General features: G+C 44.4%; 1 protein-coding gene across 1 annotated transcript in view; it reads left to right on the top strand.

Moving 5' to 3' along the window:
• The window catches only part of LOC138566703 (adenosine deaminase domain-containing protein 2-like), a 1,803,535-nt gene extending 1,794,310 nt beyond the window's left edge, over positions 1–9,225 (top strand). Inside the window, exon 12 of the mRNA XM_069644294.1 lies at positions 7,868–9,225. Coding sequence (XP_069500395.1) covers positions 7,868–8,047 — 180 coding nt within the window. The 3' untranslated portion in view covers positions 8,048–9,225. The remainder of the gene's footprint in view (positions 1–7,867) is intronic.
• The last annotated feature ends 14,238 nt before the right edge of the window (positions 9,226–23,463 follow it).

Genomic DNA, 23,463 nt, shown 5'->3' with positions numbered 1-23,463 from the left:
TTAGCATTGCAATGAGGAATCCTACCTGATGTCGGGTAGGGATGTAGAAAGTCTTTTGGATTAAATGAATATTGCCACTTTATCAAAACATATATGTTCAAATGTACATAATTAGGTGACTGTTGCGCTATTGACTCCATAATCTGTTAAAAACAGAGATAAGAACCTTATAAACAGGTTGTACTAAAAATATTCCTCCACTATATAAGGCTGTAAAGAAGTCACTGTCCTACCTGTAGTCGGTGGAACAATTGTGGTCACGTTTGTGTAATGGAAATACACCTTCAAAAACTGATTCCCCTTGTTTGTGCGTATTTCTTACTGTAATCAGAAATAAGGTAATAGTGTGAGTACGCCAGTCTGAGTCGCCAGAGTGTTGCTCTGTGTCACTATCGTAGTTCAATTACTGAGATAAACCTCAAGAAGAAGATTCACTCTACAATCCTCCCATCTAGACGCTGTCGGACACAGTCTCCGAGGAAAAGGAGAAAAGTCCACGAGACGCCGGCATTAATGGTTCCCAGGGAACCACATTCAAAGGAGCGTACGCCGACGTGGTGACGTCACATGTAAACAAGCGACGTCACCACGCAGTGAATGCGCACATCACACTCCTTATCTAATCAAGGAGTATCTCTTGCCATTTGCTCGATATGTTCATACTTGGCGTAATACCAGTGTGGTGTGTATATGGGAGACTAGATGAACTAGGTGTGTTATGGGGTAGGTGTATTAAAAGGAAATTCAGAAGTGTCCTCAAACAGTGTCTATGGGATAAAGAGTAGTCAGTACATGATACCACTGTAAATGTATTATAAATATCCATTCTGATGGATGTGATATCCCTGTTAGAGCGGGTGTTCCTCTGTATAATATGTGGTGAGATTCTTCAGCACAACTAAATAACTGTCTGTGTAGATCAATAATATACTAAAGAATATTATGGAAGGATTTATTCTTTAGAAATATATAGACATGAAAATCCCAGTTCACCACCCAGTTCACCACCCCGTGGGACCCATGTTCACAATCTAGCTTTTTCAGAAGGCTATGCACAAAAATGACATTACTTAATATCTCCATGAATGTGTACAATTGGTCTAGTAACCCAATCTTTACCCACAACAAATTCCACTGAAGACAACTTTCCCATTGTAGGTTGATGTGATTTCTGTCAGTTATCAGTTTACTAATTCTTAATGAGTGTAGTTTTACATAAACACTGGACAGTGTAACTCCTGGGTGTTATCCCTCTCTGTTAAGTTTATAGACATACATGGTTGTGATTACATTGTTCATATCGTTCAGTCATCAAAATTCCTTATTTAGATATTACCTTCATACCTGTGGTGGCCATGGAAACCCATGGGGGGGGTCGGTCTATACCTGGCTCTTGTGTGTAGGGGACCCCTGTTCTTGAGGGTAGGGAGGTATGTAAAAGCACTCTGGGTTATTCATAGAAATGCTCCCAGATATAACTCTTCCTTCATCCCATAAGGGGTAAGACTATCCAGTTTGTCGATCCAAAACAACTCTCTTTGGACAAGTGTCTTGGCATGATCTCCTCCTCTTGGGGATCTTTGGACGATTTCTAGTATCATGAATCTAATGTGTGCCACCATATGTCTCTTCTCTGAGTAGTGTCTAGCTACTGGGGAAAGCATATTCTTTGTCCGAATATTACTTTTGTGCTCATTGCACCGTTCCTTCATTTTCCTTGCCCCACATAATACATCCTGCACGGACAACAGATTTAGTGTTGCATGTAGCAAAGTCTCTCAACTTAATTTTAGCTCCTGTCCTGGGGTGTCTGACATAGTTGCCCTTCATCACGTTATTGCAGTTATTACAATGTAAACATGCAAAGGTACCCAGTTTTTTTACCTGTAATGTTGTTTGTTTCTGTTTGGTCTTTCGTTCTGCTTTCACGAATTGTTCTCTTATGTTTCTTACACTCTTGGATGAAATTAATGGAGGTTGAGGGAATAGTTTCCAATTGTATAGTTCTCCAATTCTTCATAATGAGTTGTGTAATCTGATAGCTTTGGCTAGAATATTTCAGCGTGTAGAGAAAAGGAATCTCTTTACTCTTAGTTTCGTGTTTCAGGAGGTCCTCACAGGTATTTAAGGTAGCCAGGCTGTCAGAGGACCTGCTGATGATTGTGTGACGCAAGGAACCGGCCCAACACCCACCCATGAGAACACCGGGTGAGCGGTGAACCGACTCCCAATGCCACGGGTGCGCACTTCCCTGATTTACGTGGCGTCAGGACAGTGCAAGCACTGGCAGGGAAGGCGAAACTGGACTGAAGCGATGATCTGATTTTGGAATCCGGTGAGCCCAGTTACAGTAGGATCTTCAGGCAGGAAGCACACTGACAACGTTGACAAGTACGCAAGGCAGAGTACCCAGGCAGAGGCAGGCGACCAGGCACAGAACCAAAGAGGTTGAAGGCTAACCAGGACCCAATAAACTTGAAGATAAACAGAATGGCAGGTGAAAACCCAAGTCAGGACTGCAAGACAGGAGTAGGAGTCCAAGCACAAGTCCCCTAGGAGGTCAGGGGAAGAATCAGGGAGCAGGAGACCCAGAGGAAAACCAGGAAGGGGAACCCTGTCCAAGGAACAGGAGAGCCAGGGAAAAAGGCCAGCCCACGGCTAGGGACCAACCAAGGAAGAGAAGCCAGGAAGAAAGGAACCAGAAGCTAGGTGAGGATCAAGGGAAAGCTGGAGGCAGCTCAAAAGGAGCTAAATCAGACGAAGACACGATCCGGAAGCAAACCGCGTTGAGATGCGGTTTGTTCACATGGACCGGCCCTTAATAAAGGGTAGCCAGCACCCGGGAGGTTTGGAACGCAAGCCGTGCTGTTCCCGGGTGCTGGCATCCCCAGAGCGAGGCTTGAGCAGCAAGCCTGTGTCTCCCTGAGCGCGCATGTGCAGAGGGCGAGACACGGCCGCCCGCACATGCGCAGTCCCCCGCAATCGGGAAACCCGGAAGAGGCAGGGACCGCCGAGCGCAGGGACCCCGCCCCCCCACTCCCAGCCTGAATCACAGGCAAATCCGCCAAGACGGGGCATGCCGAAATCGGCCAGCGCGCCCCGAAACCCGGGTAAGTGGCGTGACAGGAAGGTTGTTGCGCAGGTGTTTAGGGTGCTGACTCATATAATTCAGACTGTTGACATCTGTTGGTTTGTGGAACAGATTGGTTATTATTTTGCCATTTCGTAATTCCTTTTCCACATCCAGGTAGTGTATTTTAGGGATGCCCACTTCATGGTGAATTTGATACTTTCATTCACTGAATTTATATATGTGAGGAATTAATCAAATTCTTCTCTTTCCCCTTTCCAGATTACAAAGACGTTGTCAATATACCTCTTCCAGGTAATGAGTTTAGAGCCCCAATGGGCGTGGTCTATTATAAATTGTGTTTCTAGGTGGTTCATAAACAAGTAAGCATAGACCAAGGCCATGGCAGAGCCCATGGAGGTCCCTGATGTCTGCACATAGAATTGTCATCCAAACCTAAAGTAGTTGTTCATTAGAATGATTTTAGTTAGTTCCAATATGAACTGTTTTGAGCCTATGCAGTGTTCTTCCTTCAGTAGTGCCCACTCTAACGCTTCTAGTCCCCCTTTGTGGGGAATTGATGTGTACAGGCTTTGTACGTCAAATGTCACTAGAAGATTGTTTCCCTGTAAATTATTGATGGTCTGTAAAGTGTTCAAAAAATGTGTAGTAACCCTTAAGTAGGTCTCCGTTTTTTGTACAATCGGTTGTAGGACTTGGTCTACATAAATAGCCGAAGGGTCGAAAATACTTTCCGTACCTGCCACTATTGGTCTTAGTCGTGGATTGTGCCGCTGTTTGTGAATTTTTCGGGAGTCCAGTATTTTACAGACTCCCGAAAATAATAATGGGATTCATTTTATGTAGAAATGTCCTTGTTCTTTCAGTTATTCAACCATTATCAATGTCCCTTTCTAAAGTTGTTTCTATGATGGTAATGATCTTGGGTGTTGGATTTTCTTCAATTGGGATGTAGGTATCCTTCTCACTAAGAAGTGCAACACATTGTGTATTATAGAAGGAGGTATCCATAATTATAATGGCTCCTCCTTTGTCCGCTTGTTTAATAGTGATGTGATCATCTGATAAGTCTCTTATGATTTGGCTCTGGTGTTTCCTGATATATTTGCTGATATTACTATAGTTGATCTTCTTCAGTACGCCAAGCATATGTGTCTCAAACAGTTTTAATGCTGTGTTGTTCACCTGGGGAGTTGAATGTACTCTTCGGTTTTATCTCCATGAATTCATTTGCCACTGCTTGTGTGAAAGGTGGTTGAATATCGAAAAAAATCTTCAAATGCATTTTTCTTACTAGTCTGAATAGGTTCGTTATTTCTTCCAAATGCGTTGTGTTCTGTGTGGGAGTAAAAGGTAGTCCTAAATTCAAAACTTCGAATTAGCTTTTAGTAGATGTTTAGAAGACAAGTTAACCACTAGGTGTTTCCCTGTTTGTTCTTTGAACGCAGGTTTCTTGTTGCCGCTTCTTGCCTTCTTTTTTCTAAAAAAGGAGTCAGTACTGTAGTTGATGTCGAGGCTGGTTGTGAATTATGAAAGACAGTAGTGGTAGAACAAGATATATGTATTTGAGCATGTTAGACTTAACCAAGGGCTATTGGCAAATTCCGCTTAGTTAAGCTAGAAGGCCAAGAGAAGACCGCTTTTTCAAACCCACAATTCACAGTACTCCCGTTTGGAATACACGGGGCACCCACTACCTTCCAGACCTTAATGGATAAACTACTACAACCCCATGTATCATATGCAGCAGCCTATCTAGACGACATCATTATAATTCGTCATGGGAAGAACATCGTGGCCATCTCCTGAAAGTGACCACGACCCTCAAGGAGGCAGGACTGCATATAAATCCAAAGAAGACCTGAATGGCTAGATGCCAGATATCTGGGTTACACTGTAGAGCGGAGAAGAATAACTCTTGTGGACAAAATCTAAGCTATTCAGAAACTTCAGATCCCCACCACCAAGAAGGAGATGCAAGCCTTTCTGGGCTTCGTGGGATATTACCACTGGTTCATTCCCCATTTTTCATCTATAGCCACTCCATTGACTGATGCTCTTCGAGCTAATCATCCGACGGCCCTACAAAAAGAGACTGTCCAGTTTTTCCAGATCCTGGTTTCTACTATATCCTGTCGCCCTGTGTTACTGTCTGGACTATTCCAAGCCTCCATTTTTACAGGCCGATGCTTCCGGATGTGGTCTCAGTCACAGGGTGGTGAGTTTGATCTCTGTCCGGTCACATTCATCAGTATGAAATTACTCCTGCATGAAATGCCTTATTCTATGCTTGAGAAGGCGTGTCTAGCAATCAAGTGGGCCATTGAACCACCACATTATTATTTGTTGGGGTGACATTTTACCTTGTATACAGATCATGCTCCCCTGCGGTGGCTGGCCCCTCAAAAAGACTCCAACCATCGGGTCCTGCGGTCGTTTCTTACCCTCAAGCCTTTTGACTTTACCACAGTCATAAACTGGGTAAATACCAACTGGTCACACTGTGTGTGAGGTTCCCTCCGCTAATGTCCATGTACAACCCGGATCTACGACACCCACAGTGCACTCCTGCCTAATAGGTCCCGTTCCCCAGGTTGCCTCTGCTAATGCCCGCGTCCAGCCTGTCACTTCAACACCTAGAGTGCACCCTTACCTATCAGGTCCCAGCCCCCACCCTGGCACCTCCGCTAGTGCCCAAGACCAACCCTGCACTACAACACCTAGAGTGCAACCCCCCATTGTTGCCCGGCCTCGAAAGACAGAAACCACAAAACACTGCCTTGCGGAAAAAGAACCCATACTCACGGGTGAAGAAGGGGAACCTCTTCTGGCCTCACACATATTCCCACTGCGTGGCTACAGTGGTCCACCAACTCGAAGCTACCAGGGGGTGTGACAGGTCAGAGCTGAGTCGGAACGAGATGCGATTGCCTGGATACGGGTACCGACCATGGGAGTGGGAGGGAGATGACGGGCAACCCATTCACAGCGCTGTGTCCAGGGAGCCCACTGATTGAACAGGGGTCAGGGGATGTAAGGTTAAAAACGGAAACTCTGTGACCTGTGGTTGCTTTTTTTTCTGCAATCGACAGACGGAGTGGGACCCTGGCGACTGTAGACAGAGCAACAAAGGCTTCCACTGGGCATATTGAGCTGGCTAGAAAGCAGACCACATCCATATTCCCAACCCTTGCAACAAACTTTTATTTGATTTCCGAACCCTTTTGAGCTCTCCTGGGAAAGTGGTCTCGTGTTTTCATCCTGATTAAAGGACCTCCTTGGTTAAGGCAAAAAGACTCCTGCCTGGTTATTTCACAGGGTGGTTGCAATAATGAATTATGAATGATTAATTTAAAAATGTAAATCTGATTTTGAGTGTTAAGTAATGAATTGTGTGTCATGGATTGAGTTGTATAAGGTTTGTAATAAACCATTTTACAATTTAAATAAAAAGTGGGCTGAAGGAATTTTCCTATTTTCTCTGGCCAGATTTTTGTGCAGGGTTTTATTGTCTTTGTTCTGCAGATAATTATTTCTGTTTCCTGTGTTGAGCTTTAATCTGATTTTGGTGATGGAATGGGGTTCCTACAAAATGAGATACTTGAGATGTCTGTGTGTTTAAATCCTCATCCACATCATGCCACGTTGCATTTTAAATCAGATCAGAAGTGTTGGCCAAACAGCAGAATAAATCCAGTGACTGAGTTTTTTCCAGTCATCGCCTCCAATATGACAGGTTTGTTATCTAATTGTGAAGAACCGTTAACACATCATTATGGAAGGTTGCATGCAGTGTAAATCAGTTATGTGGGATCATGGATTGTTGGAAGGAGAAGACCTTTATTGCATGAGAAGAAGGTTGTATGGGAGAGGAAATGGAGGGAAAGTCTCAAAAAGCTTGGAGGTCTTGTACAAGGTGAGGAGTGAGAGGGTAGCGTGTGAGGCTTGGTGTTTTCATAATCGTCCTCAGATTGAGCCAGAATTACTCTGAGCTTGCAAGGGTTGCAAGAGTGGTATGACCTTGAGAAGATACAGCCCTTTTGATCTGCCAGTTGGAAAGTCTGTAAGAGATACCCTCACCTTGTAGATGTGGCTGGGGAATAGTGTGTGTACCCTGTTGATCTAATGGGTTATATTGATTTGAGTAAATAGCACAGTAGGTATGGCAACTTTTATAGAGAGCGTGGGAGACAAGTTAAGTTCAAGTTATGAACTAGCGGGCAGGATGTGTGTTGGGGTGTTAATACCCTATGCTGAACATTTATAGTATGGGCAATGGTAGAGAGGGACATGTTTATTTGAGAGGTGTGAAGACTGTGGATCAGTGGAAGTGGAGAGGTGTGGGAGGATGTCAGAGGCCCATGTTAATCCCAAGTGATGTGTGAAGCTGTTTGGGGTGGCTGGAAGATTGGAACAGTACCGATTATCACATCATATCATCTGATCAGTGCGTAGGATGGAAAACTGATCTTCAATGGGTTGTTACAGGCCAAAGAGTTCACAACCTTCCAGAGTATGACTGAGCAAAATCCTTATCCTGGATAGAGAGGCACTTATTGCATGTGGTCTTCCCAAAGTACTGGCAACTAAGACAATCCTCTTAGGAATCCTTGACAAAGCGATAAAGCAAGAAATTAGATTGTGACCTTGCCAATTGATTGAGGTGTACATTTCACCAACGTCTCTCTTGATTCTTTGCTTTTCAGAGTATGTGAGTAATATAAACATTGTTTACATGCTTGTTTAAGCAACAAACATTTTCCTGATTCATTGCAGATGAAAGCGGAAGAATACCAACTGGCCAAGGAACAGTTCTACAATCACTTGGTTGCCAGCGGTCTGGGGTCCTGGCCTCGGAAAATTCTTGTGGACAACTTTGGCTTTACTGTGCAAAGTCTACCAGGCGAGTCCTTAAAGAAGCGTGCGCTAAAGGTCATCACACCAATCAAAGTATAGCATAGGACCGGGAATTCCAAAGAGCCCGTTGTTGTTAGGACTGTAGGGACATCCCCAATATTGTTTATATATATCGAGACTGCATGGTTTAAAAGCTTTTTTTGAACATACTACAGAATTTAACACAAACTATTGTTGGACCCTAAAATGAAAGGCACTCATCATAACCAAACCCCTTGTATGACAGGCTTGCTCAGTGGGGAAGCACCATCCAGTCAGAGAAATAAGTGGACTGGCTATTGCGTCCATTCTACATATGGCTGAGTTGACATTGCACGATAACCAGGCCCTCTTCAATCCCAAGCTTGCTCAGCAGGCAAAGTCCAAACCTGTCAGACACTGAAATGGAATTGCTTTAACATCACTGCTGGTACAAGGTGGGTTGGGAAAAAGAGTACACTGAGGTTAACTGTATCCATAAAAAACTCTACTTACACATGAACGAGAACTCTGCGTTGCATGTGTTCAACTTTTTTAATCTGTTTTGTTTTTATTGTTAAAAAATAATGCATCAATGCAATACATTGTCTTCTCTCAGTTAAGTAAAGATCCATAGTACGCATGCAGTTAAATAATGCTGAACTTCGTCCATATTGGACCAGTGCAGAACTTGTTGTAGGGCCTTATATGTGCCTCTAAAAAAAAGGGGGGGTCACATCTGCCCCTTTACTGCTTGTTTTCATTACGTCTTTGATGTACTGTTCTAGGCACTATATAGTAGTCAGTACTGCAAATAAGACCTTGTTTCGATATAGAAGGAACATTGAACATGTACGAGTTTCATTTGTTAATTGATGACATTTTATTTCTGCCTTAAAGTAAGATCTTTCTTTATTTAATTATATTTATTTGTTTTATATTTACATATTACTGCAATTTATATGTTATTTATTTTTTTATTTGTATACTTTCATGCAAGGGTAGCACAGTTGGACGGAAGGCTTCAGTGGCCATTGCCAAAAAGAAACCATGCATGTTTTTATTCTTTTACTAGTGGCTCAGGCAATGCTGACAAAATTCCATGTTCTTCATAACATTCTTATACAGTAAGTAATTGCACTAAGTTGTTATTTTGTGGTTCCTAGTGTCTTTTATGTTCTGTAATCTTCATTTTGGTAGAATTCATGTATACTGAAAATAAAAAATGTGATGAACAAACTTCTGCAGTGTTGAAATAAACGAAGTGGATTACTAATTCCGTATATATCTTTATTAGATCCCTTGAAGTGTTGTGTGCACCATTTTTGAGTTGTATAGTAGTTCCCAATTCTGGGAAGCTGGTTATGCGAGCTAAGTGTATTTAACAATCCGAATGAAGCATTGATATTACCCACTTTTTGTTTATTCTTCCTCACTTCCAGAGGTTGCTGGTGTTTGTAGTCTGCACAGATCTTGCAATGGATACTATTGCTCTGGGGACTGACAAAGGGGGGAGGGGGAAGAGACCGACCAAGAGAGAGAGACCGACAGAGAGAGAGAAGGACCGAGACCGACCAGGCATATAACATTGCTTTATCTGCTAATGTTGGATGAATCTTTTGTGATAGGTTGAGACTTCATCGTAGGCTGTTTCACCCCATGTTGTGTACCCAAATGTGGACTCTTCCTTTGTGAGCCTGGACTGCATGGTTGCATCCATACTGTGTGCAAAAACCCCAATCTTAGCCACACAATATGGATGCAGAAGTAGTGAAATGTTCTCCATTTAGAATGCTGCAGAGAAAGGGGCATACTATACCCAGTTTCACCACCCTATGGCTCATGGCATAAGCAGACCAGGGGCGTGTAACCATACCACAGGTCAGTCCTCACCACTAGCATAAACCCTTTGCTTGCACCCAGCTCTACCCTGAAACCTCCCCTTGACCTGGGTTTGCTTTACAAATTACCTGCACACAGGGAAAAAAATATACCTGCACAGAAAACCTGCAACGAATGCAGAAATAAACGCTTAGGCAATTTGTAAAGAAAAATGCAGATGTTTTATGCACAACAGAACACTACTGCTGAAATGAAGGAGGCATCCCAGCCAAACCAGTCAACCAAGCATCACATAGGAAGCGCTCAGCATCCAAACATACACAAGACACATTTTAAGAAACAATAACAAGCTAATTGTACTTCAGTATTTATGCTGGCATATCACTCACCGTTAACACACTTAAAGCTCTTCACCATCCACTCGCAAGCAGATCAACCGGCACCTGCAATGCGCTTGTTGTTTAGTTCACCGACAGACTCACACGAATTGCCATCTGCCAAAGATCTACACTTTGCAAGAACTCTGCTTGCATTTGAAGTTCTAAATCTGTTCACAACTAATATTCATCAAAAAAATTCTCAATAAAAATGTTTTCTCTGAAAATATATTGTCCTAAATGTCCTTGAAGCATTTCACTAATTTAAACCTGAAAAATCCTCAAATTGTTAAATACTAGCATGTTTAACTTAAAACATCAATATCAAGTAGCAGGACATTGAACATTCATCCCCTAGGGTCCACGCGCCACTTAGTTTTGATAGATTTCAGAAATGTAAGGACTAGTACTGCTAAAATGCTTATCTCAGGCCACTCATTCAAATCAGCAAAACGTTCCAATGGACACAATATTTTCCTAAAATGTAATTAGTGCCTAAACATCCATGCTGGAGCAGCTCTAGTTGCGGAATGTCACCCCCCCCATTCCCAAAATAAATTGTTAAATCACCTGCACGTATTAGCAGCATTACACTGAGGCCAGACTCGGTTCACTTGGCATACTACAGACAGCAAACCCCCTTAGATAACGGCTAAACGTCCATGGTGCAGCTCTGACCTGCAAATCCTGAAACGTTACTCTTAAATCACACACATGAAAAGAATCCTTGCTGTAATATGATGATGCATAGAGCAACTTTACCACATAGTGTATACATTTCAACCTACTATGTGCACTTGCCCTAAAAGTCCTCAATATATTACTATTCTACCGCATTGTAGAATGCTTCTGGCATTGTCGGCTGTACAGCTGATATGTTGTACCTTGTTTGCCTGCACAACGACAGGATAATCGCAGTCCTCCTCATACCGAGTTATCTGTTTGCACACTAAACGTTGCAGGGATGGAAGCAACCTTTTCACATAGTAGGAACGGCAATTGGCCAAATTCATTTCTTAAACTGACATAGACATAAAATCATCCAATCACGGTCTCGGTTCATTGGAGGGTCCTCTTTTGAAGCCTTTCACACCGGCACAGAGATCGGTAGCTGAAAGGTAATGTTCCATCCATCACCATCAACAAATGCTGTTATATTATCATCATTCGGCTCCTAGCTCTCAGAGTTCGACAGATCTCCCTCACAGACTTTAACGGTCATCTGTTGCGGGTTGTACAAGTCCCATTCGCAGTAACCTAGCCAGCATGACATTTTCTTAGCACTGCACTCCCCCCACCATCAAGCGTACACAAGACAAAATGCTGGCTGTCTCACACAGGCTCTTACCACCTTAACACAGGCCACTTTTTCTTTGCTGGAGGGCCCTCTGATGGGCACTTACCAGGAACATTTTAGCCACCAGCCGCCTCTCCTACTGGCCCTGCCAACTCCCTACATTTCAATCAGGCTGAGCAGGTCTTCCATACTTCCGGACACGGCCTTTTTAAGCAGCACCTCTTCTGTCTGCAGCCTTTCTAGCTGAATAGTCACCCTTGGTGTACTCTTGCACCCTTGTCATAAGCCCTGAGTGTTGGGTTCTCACTTTCACGGGCAGTGGGTCTTCAGTCTTCTTCCTGCACCCCCACCCCCGCAACTAGTTACTTTATCCTCAGTTCCTCTGTCCTAGGTACTCCACGCTTGGGACCAACTCGTCACAACTGTTGTCAAAATGGATCCTGGAGACATCAGGTATGTTGACATAAGTTCCTTTATTTGTTACATAAGGTAGGTAGCTCAGGAACAGGGCTGAGTCTCAAAGGGGACCAACTGGCATCCACCACATAGGCTTACATTTCCAACTACCTGGGCTGGCACCAAGTTCCAGACACACTCAGCATTCTCTATATGACATCATGCACTCATGCATCCAAAGGATAAGCATATAATAGTACCCATATGCGGTGCATGTGCTTGGAACTGGGTTTTACCTCCCTCAAGACACTTTTTGGTAGTGAGAAGCATTGTTTTTTTTATATCACAGCCATAAAGGAACCTCACTGTCCATTATTCTCAGGCAATTTTTTAACAAGGTTGATTGGATCCTGGGTGTTCTGATCTTTTGCCTGTGCAGAGTAAGCAATTAAAAAAGAAAGCTTGCATCTGGGCTTGGATTGAAAACTACGAATATCTTCAAACAAAAAACTCTTCATCTAAGTATCCTGATCATATCACAGCAGTAATTTAATGCAACCTCAACCATACATCCTTAAAGCTCCATCATCTAAACTATGCTGAACATACATGCTTTAATCTGCTAACAACTATGGAGATAATAGGTAGAATAACTCAAATTCCCATGGTATGCAGAATATGCAAACAGCCTAACACTGTTGAGACGAGTAGGCATCTATTCACTACTAGAAATATCTTTGTAGAATGGAGCACATATTAACTTATGAAATTTGGCATAGATGTTTGCAAGGTTACACGACTTCTCTCAGCTTATCGCTTTTAGATTTCTGGGATAGAATTAAAGAACTGTTAAACTGATTGTAACTATGCAATTTTATATATATATTGACTGATGATTTTATTGAAAGAAGTAATGATGCTTTTTTATTTTTTTTGTTCACAAAAATAATATTGAGATTAACAGTGAAAAGTTGAGTTTATTAACTGTAGCACACTATAACAATAAAAAAGTAAAAAATACATTTATGACGCAAATGCCTGCTTCCAGTAAGATCTGGCCCGTTGGTGATGGCATCTGTGATAAATCAGTGATGATGCCCCCAGAAAACCTTGACTGGAACCCTTCTCATGTTGCAGGGAAAGGCAGATGCTTTCTGATCCCGACCCTGGTGGTTTTCTGCGAGAGCATCATGTGAGGGGTGCAGCAGGTCACAAGGAATGGAAAACACTCTTGTTCAACTTCCCCCCCCCCAGACCCCAACCTTGTAATGACTTATTGCAAAACAGAAGAAGTTAGAAAAACGAGATTTTCCATTAGAGACTTCAAGTCCCATAATTCCCAAAGTACTCCGGTTCAGGCCATTAGTGAGCAGGGAGAGCAGTGTAAGCAGAAACTGGAGGAGGGAGAAGGCGCTGTGACCACTGTCGAGCAGAGAACAGTAGACCGTCATGAGAGGGTCTTTGCCTCCAGAAGCCTTAATTGCAGCGGTTGCACAGCAGGAAGCGACAGAGAGGGAAGCTTACCCTATAGAGACCTGTTTTGCAGAGACTATGCAGCAGGAATCAAAAGTCTGGAAATTAGTCTCCGGTGGCCAGTGAGCACCAGAGAGCCTCCGGAGCACAGGAAGCTACATGTACAAGTGACGCGGGCGGCGGCAGACAAAAATCAGCTGATTGCCAGGTCGCAAGGAGCCGCTGAAGCAATCTACCGGTGAGCAGCGAGGGACTCGGACACTCACGCCTTAGCCAGTGAGTTCACCAGCTGATGGTGACACCGGAGCGCTCAGAGACTGCTCGCGTGCTCGATAAAGGTGTTATCAGAAACCATTATTTTGCAAAACCAAATGACTTTTTTTTAACCAAATGACTTTTTTATTTTTTTTTTTAAACATGCAAGTTTATTTAGAACTCAGCAACAAGATGGCGCAATACCACTAGAACCTAATGCAGACAACCATTAACCAAGCCAACAAAAAGCAGAAGCAAGGCAATTTAAAACCAACAGATATTGCCAAACGCAGGAGGGGACTAATGAAAGTTCCAAAGGTTGCAAAGCTTATTGCCCATATTTGAAGAAGTACATAACACAAGCTGGCTTAAACGCACATTGCCAAAGCCAAGGAAGAAGCAGAAATAAACCATATCCTTGTCCGTATTTGGTTCATAATGCAGTGGGGAAACAAGTGGCACGAAGGCTCGTTCAGAAGGAGAGGAGCATGTAAATTATTGTTCGGGCAGGGAAGTATACCTGAACAGCGACCCTTTGAAGTAGTAGGCCTGGCATGGGAGTAAACCAGTTGTGATTGAAGTAGCAGGCCTGGCATGGTGTTAAATCATTCTGACAATTTTTCATTGCTGAAGCAAGATCTGTATAAAACTGATGCAGAAGTGTTATATATCTTCATAAATAATAGGTTGTTGCAAATGCATCCTAACCAAGATAATTTATGTTAGTACTGGTGCACCAAAGAACTATTCTTTGTGAAGTAGATGACTTTGAATCTTACTATTACAAGAGAAAGGGAAAGAACATTTTGGTGAACCACTGGAGTGTTGCAACTTTCTGTTGACAAATTGGAGTAAAAAAGAACTGTGTTAGAACCTTCTTGCAAACCAGGATTTTCTTGTTTCATTTTGGAACTGTGGAGCAGAATCCTGCTTGAATTTAGGGAAAGGGGATTCACCCACATTATAAGACGGCACTGTTGTCATATTGTGAATTTAACTACTATATTTGTGTTGCCTTTGAACTGCCATGCATTACCTTGTTGAGGTACGGTATGTATACGTGTGAGGAACAGATACCCTTTGTTAGTGTTCCTTTAGTTTATTTTAGGCAGGGAAATCCTCATCAGGGTAGGGATAGTGAGGTGTTTAGCCAACCTTTTGAGTTAATAAAAATTGTATCTTTTGAAAAACCTTCACACAGTTGTCCGCCTCACACATATCCGTGATAAATTTGATAACGTCTGAACAAAAGATGATTCACTTGGGTCTCTTCTCAGCGAGGAAAGTCTTTATAACTGCATGGATTTTAGAACAAGGTCTGACTACCCAATGCTAGTGACGGTCCTTATTCAATTTTGTGCAGCAAAACATAACAACCTCACCCTAAAACTCACCTTAGCCCCTGGGTGTGTCATGTGAGATATGCTATAATAACAGTCCAGACCTAAGTGTATAATCCTGCTTAGGACTCCAGAGTTGTGAGGCCAGTGGCTTTGGATCATTGAGGAGATTGAGTTGTGGATCAGGGCAATGATAGGGACATCTAAGAGGGAAACCAGATATTGCCCATTAATACCTAAAACGATTTTTGAAGTAATACTTGGTTTTGTTTTAGGTTTTGTTGAAAATGTTTTTGTTGTGTTTTTCTTTGCATAAAGTATACCTTCCATAGGCTCAGCCAATCCGAGATACTGTATTACGGGAACCCGTACCTAATTGATTATCCTTCCTTTGGAGGTAATGTAATATTCTGCTTCTTTCAAGGACATGTACCTGGCATGCGGCAGTATTAAAGTTTATAACAAAAGAAACCTGCACTAGTAGCTTTGGAAGAGCAGTGTGCTCTGGATGGAGGGCTGCGCTCAGCCTTTGTGTGTGAGAGAGAGCAACAGTGTGATGTTTGTGACTCCATCTGTACCAAATCAGTATGTACAGTTGTATTTTGAACAAAGCTCAGCTGTTCCGGTTTACTTCAAATGGACTTTTTGGAATGGGGTTGGAATTTTGTACCCGTCTTTTTTCATTCCAGGAGAGTGGTTCCCCCACCAGGGAGATCTTTCTTCGTATTCTTGGACTACATGCCTCTACATGCCTCTACATCCTTATTAGGTTCCTGAGACTTCAAGTTTTGGCATGCAGGATGGATGCTGCATAGTACCGAAAGTGTTTCCACTGTGCACGGTCCCAGGAAAGCAACTTTAAAAAACCTAGGCCTCCACCCAATGCACTAGGATGGGGATGTGAGAATCCAAACCTCAGCTCCAATCCATCTTCATTGTCCACAATGTATGAAAATGTCATGGATTACTTTGTATGTGGATATTTCTTGGAATAAGTTGGTTTTCCATGCAGAGTACCTTAGGGAGAAGCTCACAGATCAGTGAACCCCAGATCTAACCACTTGAGTCCTGTGTGACTAAGGGATCAATAGAACATACAGCATTCATATGATTCAACACTTTTTATTTATACACAATCGGAGAAGTATAGGATTAGTCCCTCTAAAAACAATCAAGGATACTAGCATTAAGCATATCAGGATATTAACTCGAAAAGAACTTCCTTGACCGTCGGTGCGCGATGGTGTGACTAGAGTGCAACATGAGCCCAGAGACACTGAGGAAAGGCAAACAACCTGCAAAACATAGGGGCTGGGCCCCAGGAGCGGGAGCTGGAAGGCGCAAAGAGCGAAATTGCGCTAAGAGGCAGACGGGCTAACCAACACGTGGGAGGACCTAACCCACTCGCGGGGATTGCTCAGTGCGTGGGACTCCAAAGGGTACCCCGGAGTAGCCAAAACCGGGAGTAACCCGGAGACATTACGGTGGAATAGAGTGGCGGGCTTGCTGAGCCACGATCGAGGCGAGAAGGGATACTCGTCCTGGGCAGCAAGATGACTGGGAGAGTGGCCAAAAGCAAGAGCAAACAATCCACGATGGAGGCGTTCGCCAAAACGCAACAGTCTCCAGCTGCATCGGAGCTGGCGGGTGCAAGCGGGCCCATGGGAAGCCTAACTGGAATTGACAACCATCAGATCTTAGCAGCCATAACAGAACTAAAGGACTCCTGGGGGACGAAAATTGCGGACCTGAGGACCTCCTTAGAGGCTAAGATCGACACTGTGGGGACAGATGTCAATTTGTTGAGACAAGATATCAGGGTGCTGGCGGACAGAACAAGCAGCCTGGAAAGTTCTGTTACGACTAACACGACCACCAGCACTGACAATGCAAAAGAAGTCCACATACTGAAACAGCAAGTGGCCAACCTGGAGAATCGTGTGGAGGAGGCGGAAGGGAGAGCGAGAAGGAATAACATTCGAGTGGTCGGTCTGCCGGAAGGAGAAGAAGGCCAAGACCCCACAGACTATGTGGAAAACATGATCCTACAAGAAATAGGAGCTGACAAACTCTCACAAGGATTTACAGTGGAGCGTGCACATAGAGCCCTCATGAGAAAACCGAGACCCGGAGCACCTCCCCGTGCAATAATTGGCAAGATTCTGAATTATAGAGATCGTGAAAAGATCTTGGAATACTTCAGGAAAGGAGGAACGATAGACAGAGCCTCGGCTACCATCACAGCTTACCCGGATTATACAATGCTGGTCCAGAGGCAGAGGTATAGCTATGTAGCGGTGAAGAGACGGTTGCGCGCGACCTACATCAAATATATGCTCCTGTACCCTGCGAGATTGAAAGTGCTACATAAGAGTCGAATGCTTTTCTTTGACACCCCAGAGGAAGCCGATGCATGGCTGGACTTACAGGGCTGCCCAGAACAGGATGCTAAACGAGCCCAAGGAGAACAAGATAAGTGACTGTGGCAATTTGTAGAGACTAGTGTGTCACATTATAAGGTGTCCTGCCGGAGGCTTGGTAGAAACTTTAAAGGATGAGAAGGGATGGGTGGCGCGGATGCCGGGTCGGGATATCCTAGGTTGTATTGAGTGGCATTGGACTGGAATATAGAGCTTTAACATAGACAAATTGGATATGAGCATGCGGTGGAATGTGTGCAAACGGGAGCGGCAGAACACAGGCACCCTACCCCCCAGATAATAGTAGAAATAGTAGGTTAGCCATTAGGGCTACCACACCCTGCTGAGCTTCGAGTACAGGCTATCGCCAGAAAGTGCTAGATGCGGGGTGCCTGAGATCCAGGGATGGAGCTGGGCAATTGTTGGGGGGTGGGGGTGAAGTTGGGGAAGGATAGGGTGGCGGGAGGGTGGGAAGGAGGGGTGTTTGGGGTGTTTAATAGTTAAGGGAAGTTTGAGTCGGGGTACAAGCCTATATAGACAAGAATGCGAAAGGTTACTGGTTTGCACTGCAGCAGGGGGAATGGGAGATTTAACAAGCCATGGGGGACCTTAAAATAGTTACATGGAATGTCAGGGGCCTCAATAGTTATCTAAAAAGGAACAAGGTTATGTTGTACCTGCGCAGACAAAAAATAGACATTGCGCTGCTGCAGGAAACTCACTTGACACGGGAAAAGCTGGGAACGGTGGGGAAGAAATGGAAAGGGGTCGTGGTGGGCTCGACATATTCTGCTTATGCCAGAGGAGTGCTCATATGGGTGGCGCCACATGTCCCATTTCACTTGTTGCAGGAAACTGCGGAAGCAGATGGGAGAATGGTCATGTTGAGGGGACTTGTGGAAAATAGGGAGATATGCATTGTGAACACCTACGCCCCTAATTAAAACACGGCAACATACTTCAAAAGGTTCATAGACATAATTTCGAATACAAAATATTCGAAAGTCAAAAAGTCGAAAAAAAAACGTCGAAAAAAAAAGTCGAATTTTTTTTTCGAAATGGGGGGGTTCCCCCCCAACCCCCCCTTTTTTTATTTTTACCTATTTTTTTCACAGAAACTAGAGCCAAAAAAAAAATATCGAAAAAAAAAACAATTCGACATTTTTTTTTTCGACATTTTTTATTCGACTTTTTTTACTTTCGAAATTATGTTTTCGAAATTATGACTGGACACCACTTCAAAACCCTCAGTACTAACCTTAGCATGTGTGTGGGGGAGTGTGGTGATCTGGGGTGGAGATTTTCACTGTGTACTGAACCCTAGGGTGGCCGGTCAGATCGAAAAATTGATAGAACTGTCCCAGCGGCAAAAGCGCTGCAGACATTGCTAGACGACTTTGGTCTGGCAGATGTGTGGAGAATGATACACCCCCAGGAAAGGCAGTACTCACACTACTCCGCCCGCAACAGTTACATACGAGGCTGGACTATGTTTTCGCCACATCTGAAATAATGATAGAGATGGTGCAGGCAGAATACAAAGCGAGGGTCCTGTCGGACCACTCGCCTCTGGTTATTGGCTGGCAATACTGCCCCCCAAGAGCACGAATCCCGACATGGCGTCTCCGGGCAGAGGCGCTTAAAGACCCCCATTTTAGGGAAGAGATAAGAGAAGAGATCACAAACTACTTTGAGGTGAATACGGGTAGCGTGGACTCAGCGGGCATGCTATTGGAAGCCTTTAAGGTAATAATGCGGGGCATCGCCATAGCGAAATCTAAAAGCCTGCAAGGAAGAATCCTGGCCGACCTACAGGAAGCAGAAAGGAAATTGGAAGAGGCACAAAAGGGGAGAGATGTCACTGAAAGAGACATGGAGTTGATACTTAAACTGCAACAGACATGTGCAGAGCAATGGGATAGGCTGTGTAATCTTAACTATAAGAAATATATAGAGAGACAGCATGCGGGTGGAGATAAAACAGGTAGGCTCTTGGCATGGTTATATAAAAGTGAGATCCCCAGACCCACCATTAGGACGATAACTAGAGCAGATGGTAGTGTAGCTGACACTCAAGAGGGAGTGAATCAGGAGTTTGTAAATTACTACAGGGAATTATATGAGGATGGAGAGGGAAACAGTCATGAGGAAATATCAAACACGCTGGATGACATAGGTTTGCCTAAAATAAGTGCTGAAGAACGTAAGGAGCTGGACGCACCGATTACCTTGGAGGAGTTAGAAGAAGTGATGAGACAGCTACCCACTAGTAAGACCCGGGGACGGACGGGTTCCCAAGTGAGTTCAAGCAGACGTACTCCCCCCGATGTTGGATATGCTAAATGAAGCTTTTGAGATGGGACGGCTGCCAGAGTCATTAAGAGAAGCAATCATACTACCGCTTCCCAAACCCAATAAGCCCGGACACAGCTGTGGCTCCTATAGACCATTGTCAATGCTGAACCAGGACAGCAAGATATTGACGGCTGTCCTGGCAAGCAGACTGCGTAGAGTTATTGGCAAACTAATACACCCTGGTCAGAGTGGCTATGTCCCGAATAGGAACATAACTCACAATCACAGACGACTCCATCGGATTGTTGAGTGGGGGAGTAAGAATGAGGGAGAAATGGCAGTAGTGTCCCTGGACGCTGTGAAGGCTTTTGATTCTGTCAAATGGCCATGGCTGCTGGCAGCCTTGGTGGGCTATGGTATGGGACCAGGATACACAAGATGGGCAAAGATGCTATACAGTAAACCATTGGCTAGAGTAAAAACAGGAACAGTGATTTCTGAAAGATGCCAGCTAGGCAGGGGTACCAGACAAGGGTGCCCATGGTCCCCTATGCTGTATATATTAGCTTTAGAGCCTCTGGCGATATACCTCAGACAACAATATGATACAATAGGTATCGAGGTAGGAGGGGAGAGACACTTGATCTCGTTGTATGCAGATTATTTGCTGCTGTACCTGAGTCAACCGGGGGAGAATCTCCAATACATCTTGGAGGTTATGGAAAGGTATGCGGGGCTGTCTGGCATTGCGGTAAACCCTCAGAAATCTGTTATTTTCCCGCTAGGTAGTTATAAGGGGATCCCTGTTGGGCGGTTGCCGGTGCTGCAAGTCCCTTGTGGTGTTGGAACCTTTCGTTACCTTGGGATAGATGTGTACCATACAGTGGAAGAAGAACATAGGCACAACACCGAGGTAGCCATAGTGAAAATAGAAAAGTGCATGAAATTCTGGGTGACATTACCCCTAGCAATGATGGGGCGAGGTGCAATGCTCAAAATGGTGGTTCTGCCTAGGCTCCGGCATTATTTCGGAAACATTCCGCACCTGATACCTAAGAAGTTCTTCACCAGGCTGAATGGTATGAGCAGGGATTTCTTGTGGCAGGGTACCAGGAATAGGGTGGCACTATGGAAGTTGCAGAACCTTTATGAAAAGGGGGGAATAAAATTACCTAATTGTGAGGTCTATTACGTAGCGAGCCAACTGCAATATGTCGCAAAATGGCTCTCAGATGAAGCGACCACAGAATCCAGGTTGTTTAGAGCAGACTGTGCCCCATTTTATTCAAAGGAGATGATCTGGCTGCCCAAGACAGAAATGAAGGCACACCCTAAAATGATGATGCTTGGGTGGAGGATCTGGTGTCGAGCATGCCGGATGATGGAAAACCCAGTCCCATGCTCCCCGCATACACCGCTGGCCACGTTGGCTGGGGGAGATAAGCAGCTACAAATGATAATTAGGAACCACTGGGAATCGGTGGGGTTGGCAACTATGGGAGATGTGTGGCGAGAGGGGACTATTATAAATTTTGAAGAGCTAGGAGAAGAAGCCGGGTTACATGTTGGTCAATATATTACATATCATAGATTGGTGCAGAAAATTAAGACAACCTGGCCTGAGACAGTACTGGAAGAAGAGCCAGATGTTACCATAGATATGATATACGATATAACGGAAGGAGGGCATGAGATCTCTAGATTGTACGAAATGATGATGTCCAAAGTTGGGGAAGAACTAACGCAACTGAGGCTAGACTGGGAGGCGGAGATGGGTGCTCCAATAGAGGATGGGATGTGGGAACGTGCCTTGGGATACCATATAAAGGTGTCAAGAAACGCTAGACTAAAACAGATACAATTATATATTACGCACAGGGCATACATGACGCCCCTGAGGATATCGAGGTTTTAAAATGCTGACAGACAAGCATGTCCCAAATGCGATGAGGAACTAGCAGATATGGTACATATGTTCTGGTCCTGCCCAGTGATTGAGCGCTTCTGGAGCGAAGTGACTGGGAAAGTGGCGGAAAAAGGAGTCACCATGGTCATAGATTTGGCCTTGGCCTGCTTACTGGGGGGGTTCCCCAGATCACAGAAACTTAAACATGTTAATAAACTGAAGGATTTAGCATATGTGCTTGCAAAAAGGAGGATTGCCATGGGATGGAAAAATTGTCATAGGCCACGAGTGGAGATGTGGTGGAAGGACCTGCAGAAGTGGGCGGAGGCAGAGACCATGGTGTGGCAGGAGGCAAGTAACATAGGGGGTGATGATGAGGTGGGAACCCTGATGGCATGGAAATCATTGGTAGCGGAATTGTTTGGAATGATACAAGATTTGTCAGAATCGACTGAAAATGGGACCACACCATGCGGTGCGGATACAACGTGAATAAAACATATAGGCTAGTAAGGGAGGGTGGGATGAGGGGAGCAGTGATGAAAATTTGTAATGAAAATGTGGAACAGTACTTTTGACGCTTGCACTGCAGTTTGGTTTGTATTGGTTTTGTTTGTTAAATTAAAAAAAAGGATATCAGGATGGGCCTACCCTACTGTTCCCTAGCTCCTATACATATATATTTCCCTGCTATAGTACCTATTAGGTTGCTTGGCTTCCTCTTAGTCCTAGGAATATAATGTTGTGAGAAACCTAGGGGTATTCTCACTTTTAGACCCCATGTTTTGTCTATTCGCGTGGCTGGTGGTGGGTCGTCACTTTCGGATCACAACTTTCAGGGGTGGACGAGTGAGTGAGGATCACCTGGGCAGGGGATTCTGGGGTAATTTTCATGGGAATACCCTAGACGAGACAGGGTATCCCCTTCTACCAGTTACCCACAATCGCAACCGCCTCTACCTTCTTGGGGTATTTTCAAACACCTAACATCTCCTCCCCATTTTCACATAATACTGGGACAAAGGAGAGACAACTGAGAGTAGCAAAGATTACCTTATGAAACACCTTACGAAACAGAACAGACTACCACCAACTACCATCACGTTATCCAATGAATGGAGTCAGGCCGACCTACCCTAACCACACACCTGCAGCCTATTGACATCAGAGAGGTGTATAAAGGGAGGCTGCTGAGGGAGAGAAGTCAAATGCAGTTGGGAGAGCAGGAGGGAGGCTGCAATACTGACATCAGCAGAGGATCCATCTTCAAATCCCAAACACCAGAAGCAATCTGGGAAGGTTGTCTCGGGCGGAGAAGCTGAGAGACTGTGGACTTCTCAGGAGACTCCAGAGGACAGTGTGCAGTGACTCAGGTCCGGTGAGAAGAAAGGGCTGCAGCGTGTCACAGTAGCCATGCCTCCTACGTGTTGTAATCAGACAGGCAGGACACTGCTGGTGAGGTCCGGACAATTGCTCGTTCCCTTGAGGCCAGTGCCGACCCCAAAGGGGTCGGAGGGGCAGGTGGTGAGACTCTGACCACCTCTCCACGCACAAGGACGGAGCTGCTGACGCTGCAACGTTGCCCGATGAGTCTGATCAAAGAGAGAGAATCGAGCGGGCGGGAAGCGGAGCGTGTGAGGGAAGGCACCTAGAAGCAAGAAAGGGTTGGAGCCCGACCGTGGAAGACCCACAGGTGGAATTAAAGAAGACCCGCATTTGAAAGATACATTGAAAGTGAAAGAAAGCAAATGCAAGAAACAAAGTAACAGAGTGATCCTGTGTGAGTGAACACAATATCGGAAGTCTCTGAGAAATAAAAGCAAAGTCCCTGAAGTGAAGGGAAGTGAATATTGAAAAGCAAACGAAAGTCAAAGCCAAAGCTGGGAAATCACTAAG

The sequence above is a fragment of the Ambystoma mexicanum genome, chromosome 2p (genome assembly GCF_040938575.1).
Source record: "Ambystoma mexicanum isolate Mex_15411 chromosome 2p, UKY_AmexF1_1, whole genome shotgun sequence".
NCBI classification, from domain to species: Eukaryota; Metazoa; Chordata; class Amphibia; order Caudata; family Ambystomatidae; genus Ambystoma; species Ambystoma mexicanum.
The sequence above is the reverse complement of the archived record's forward strand: the minus strand, read 5'-3'. Positions and strand labels throughout refer to the sequence as shown.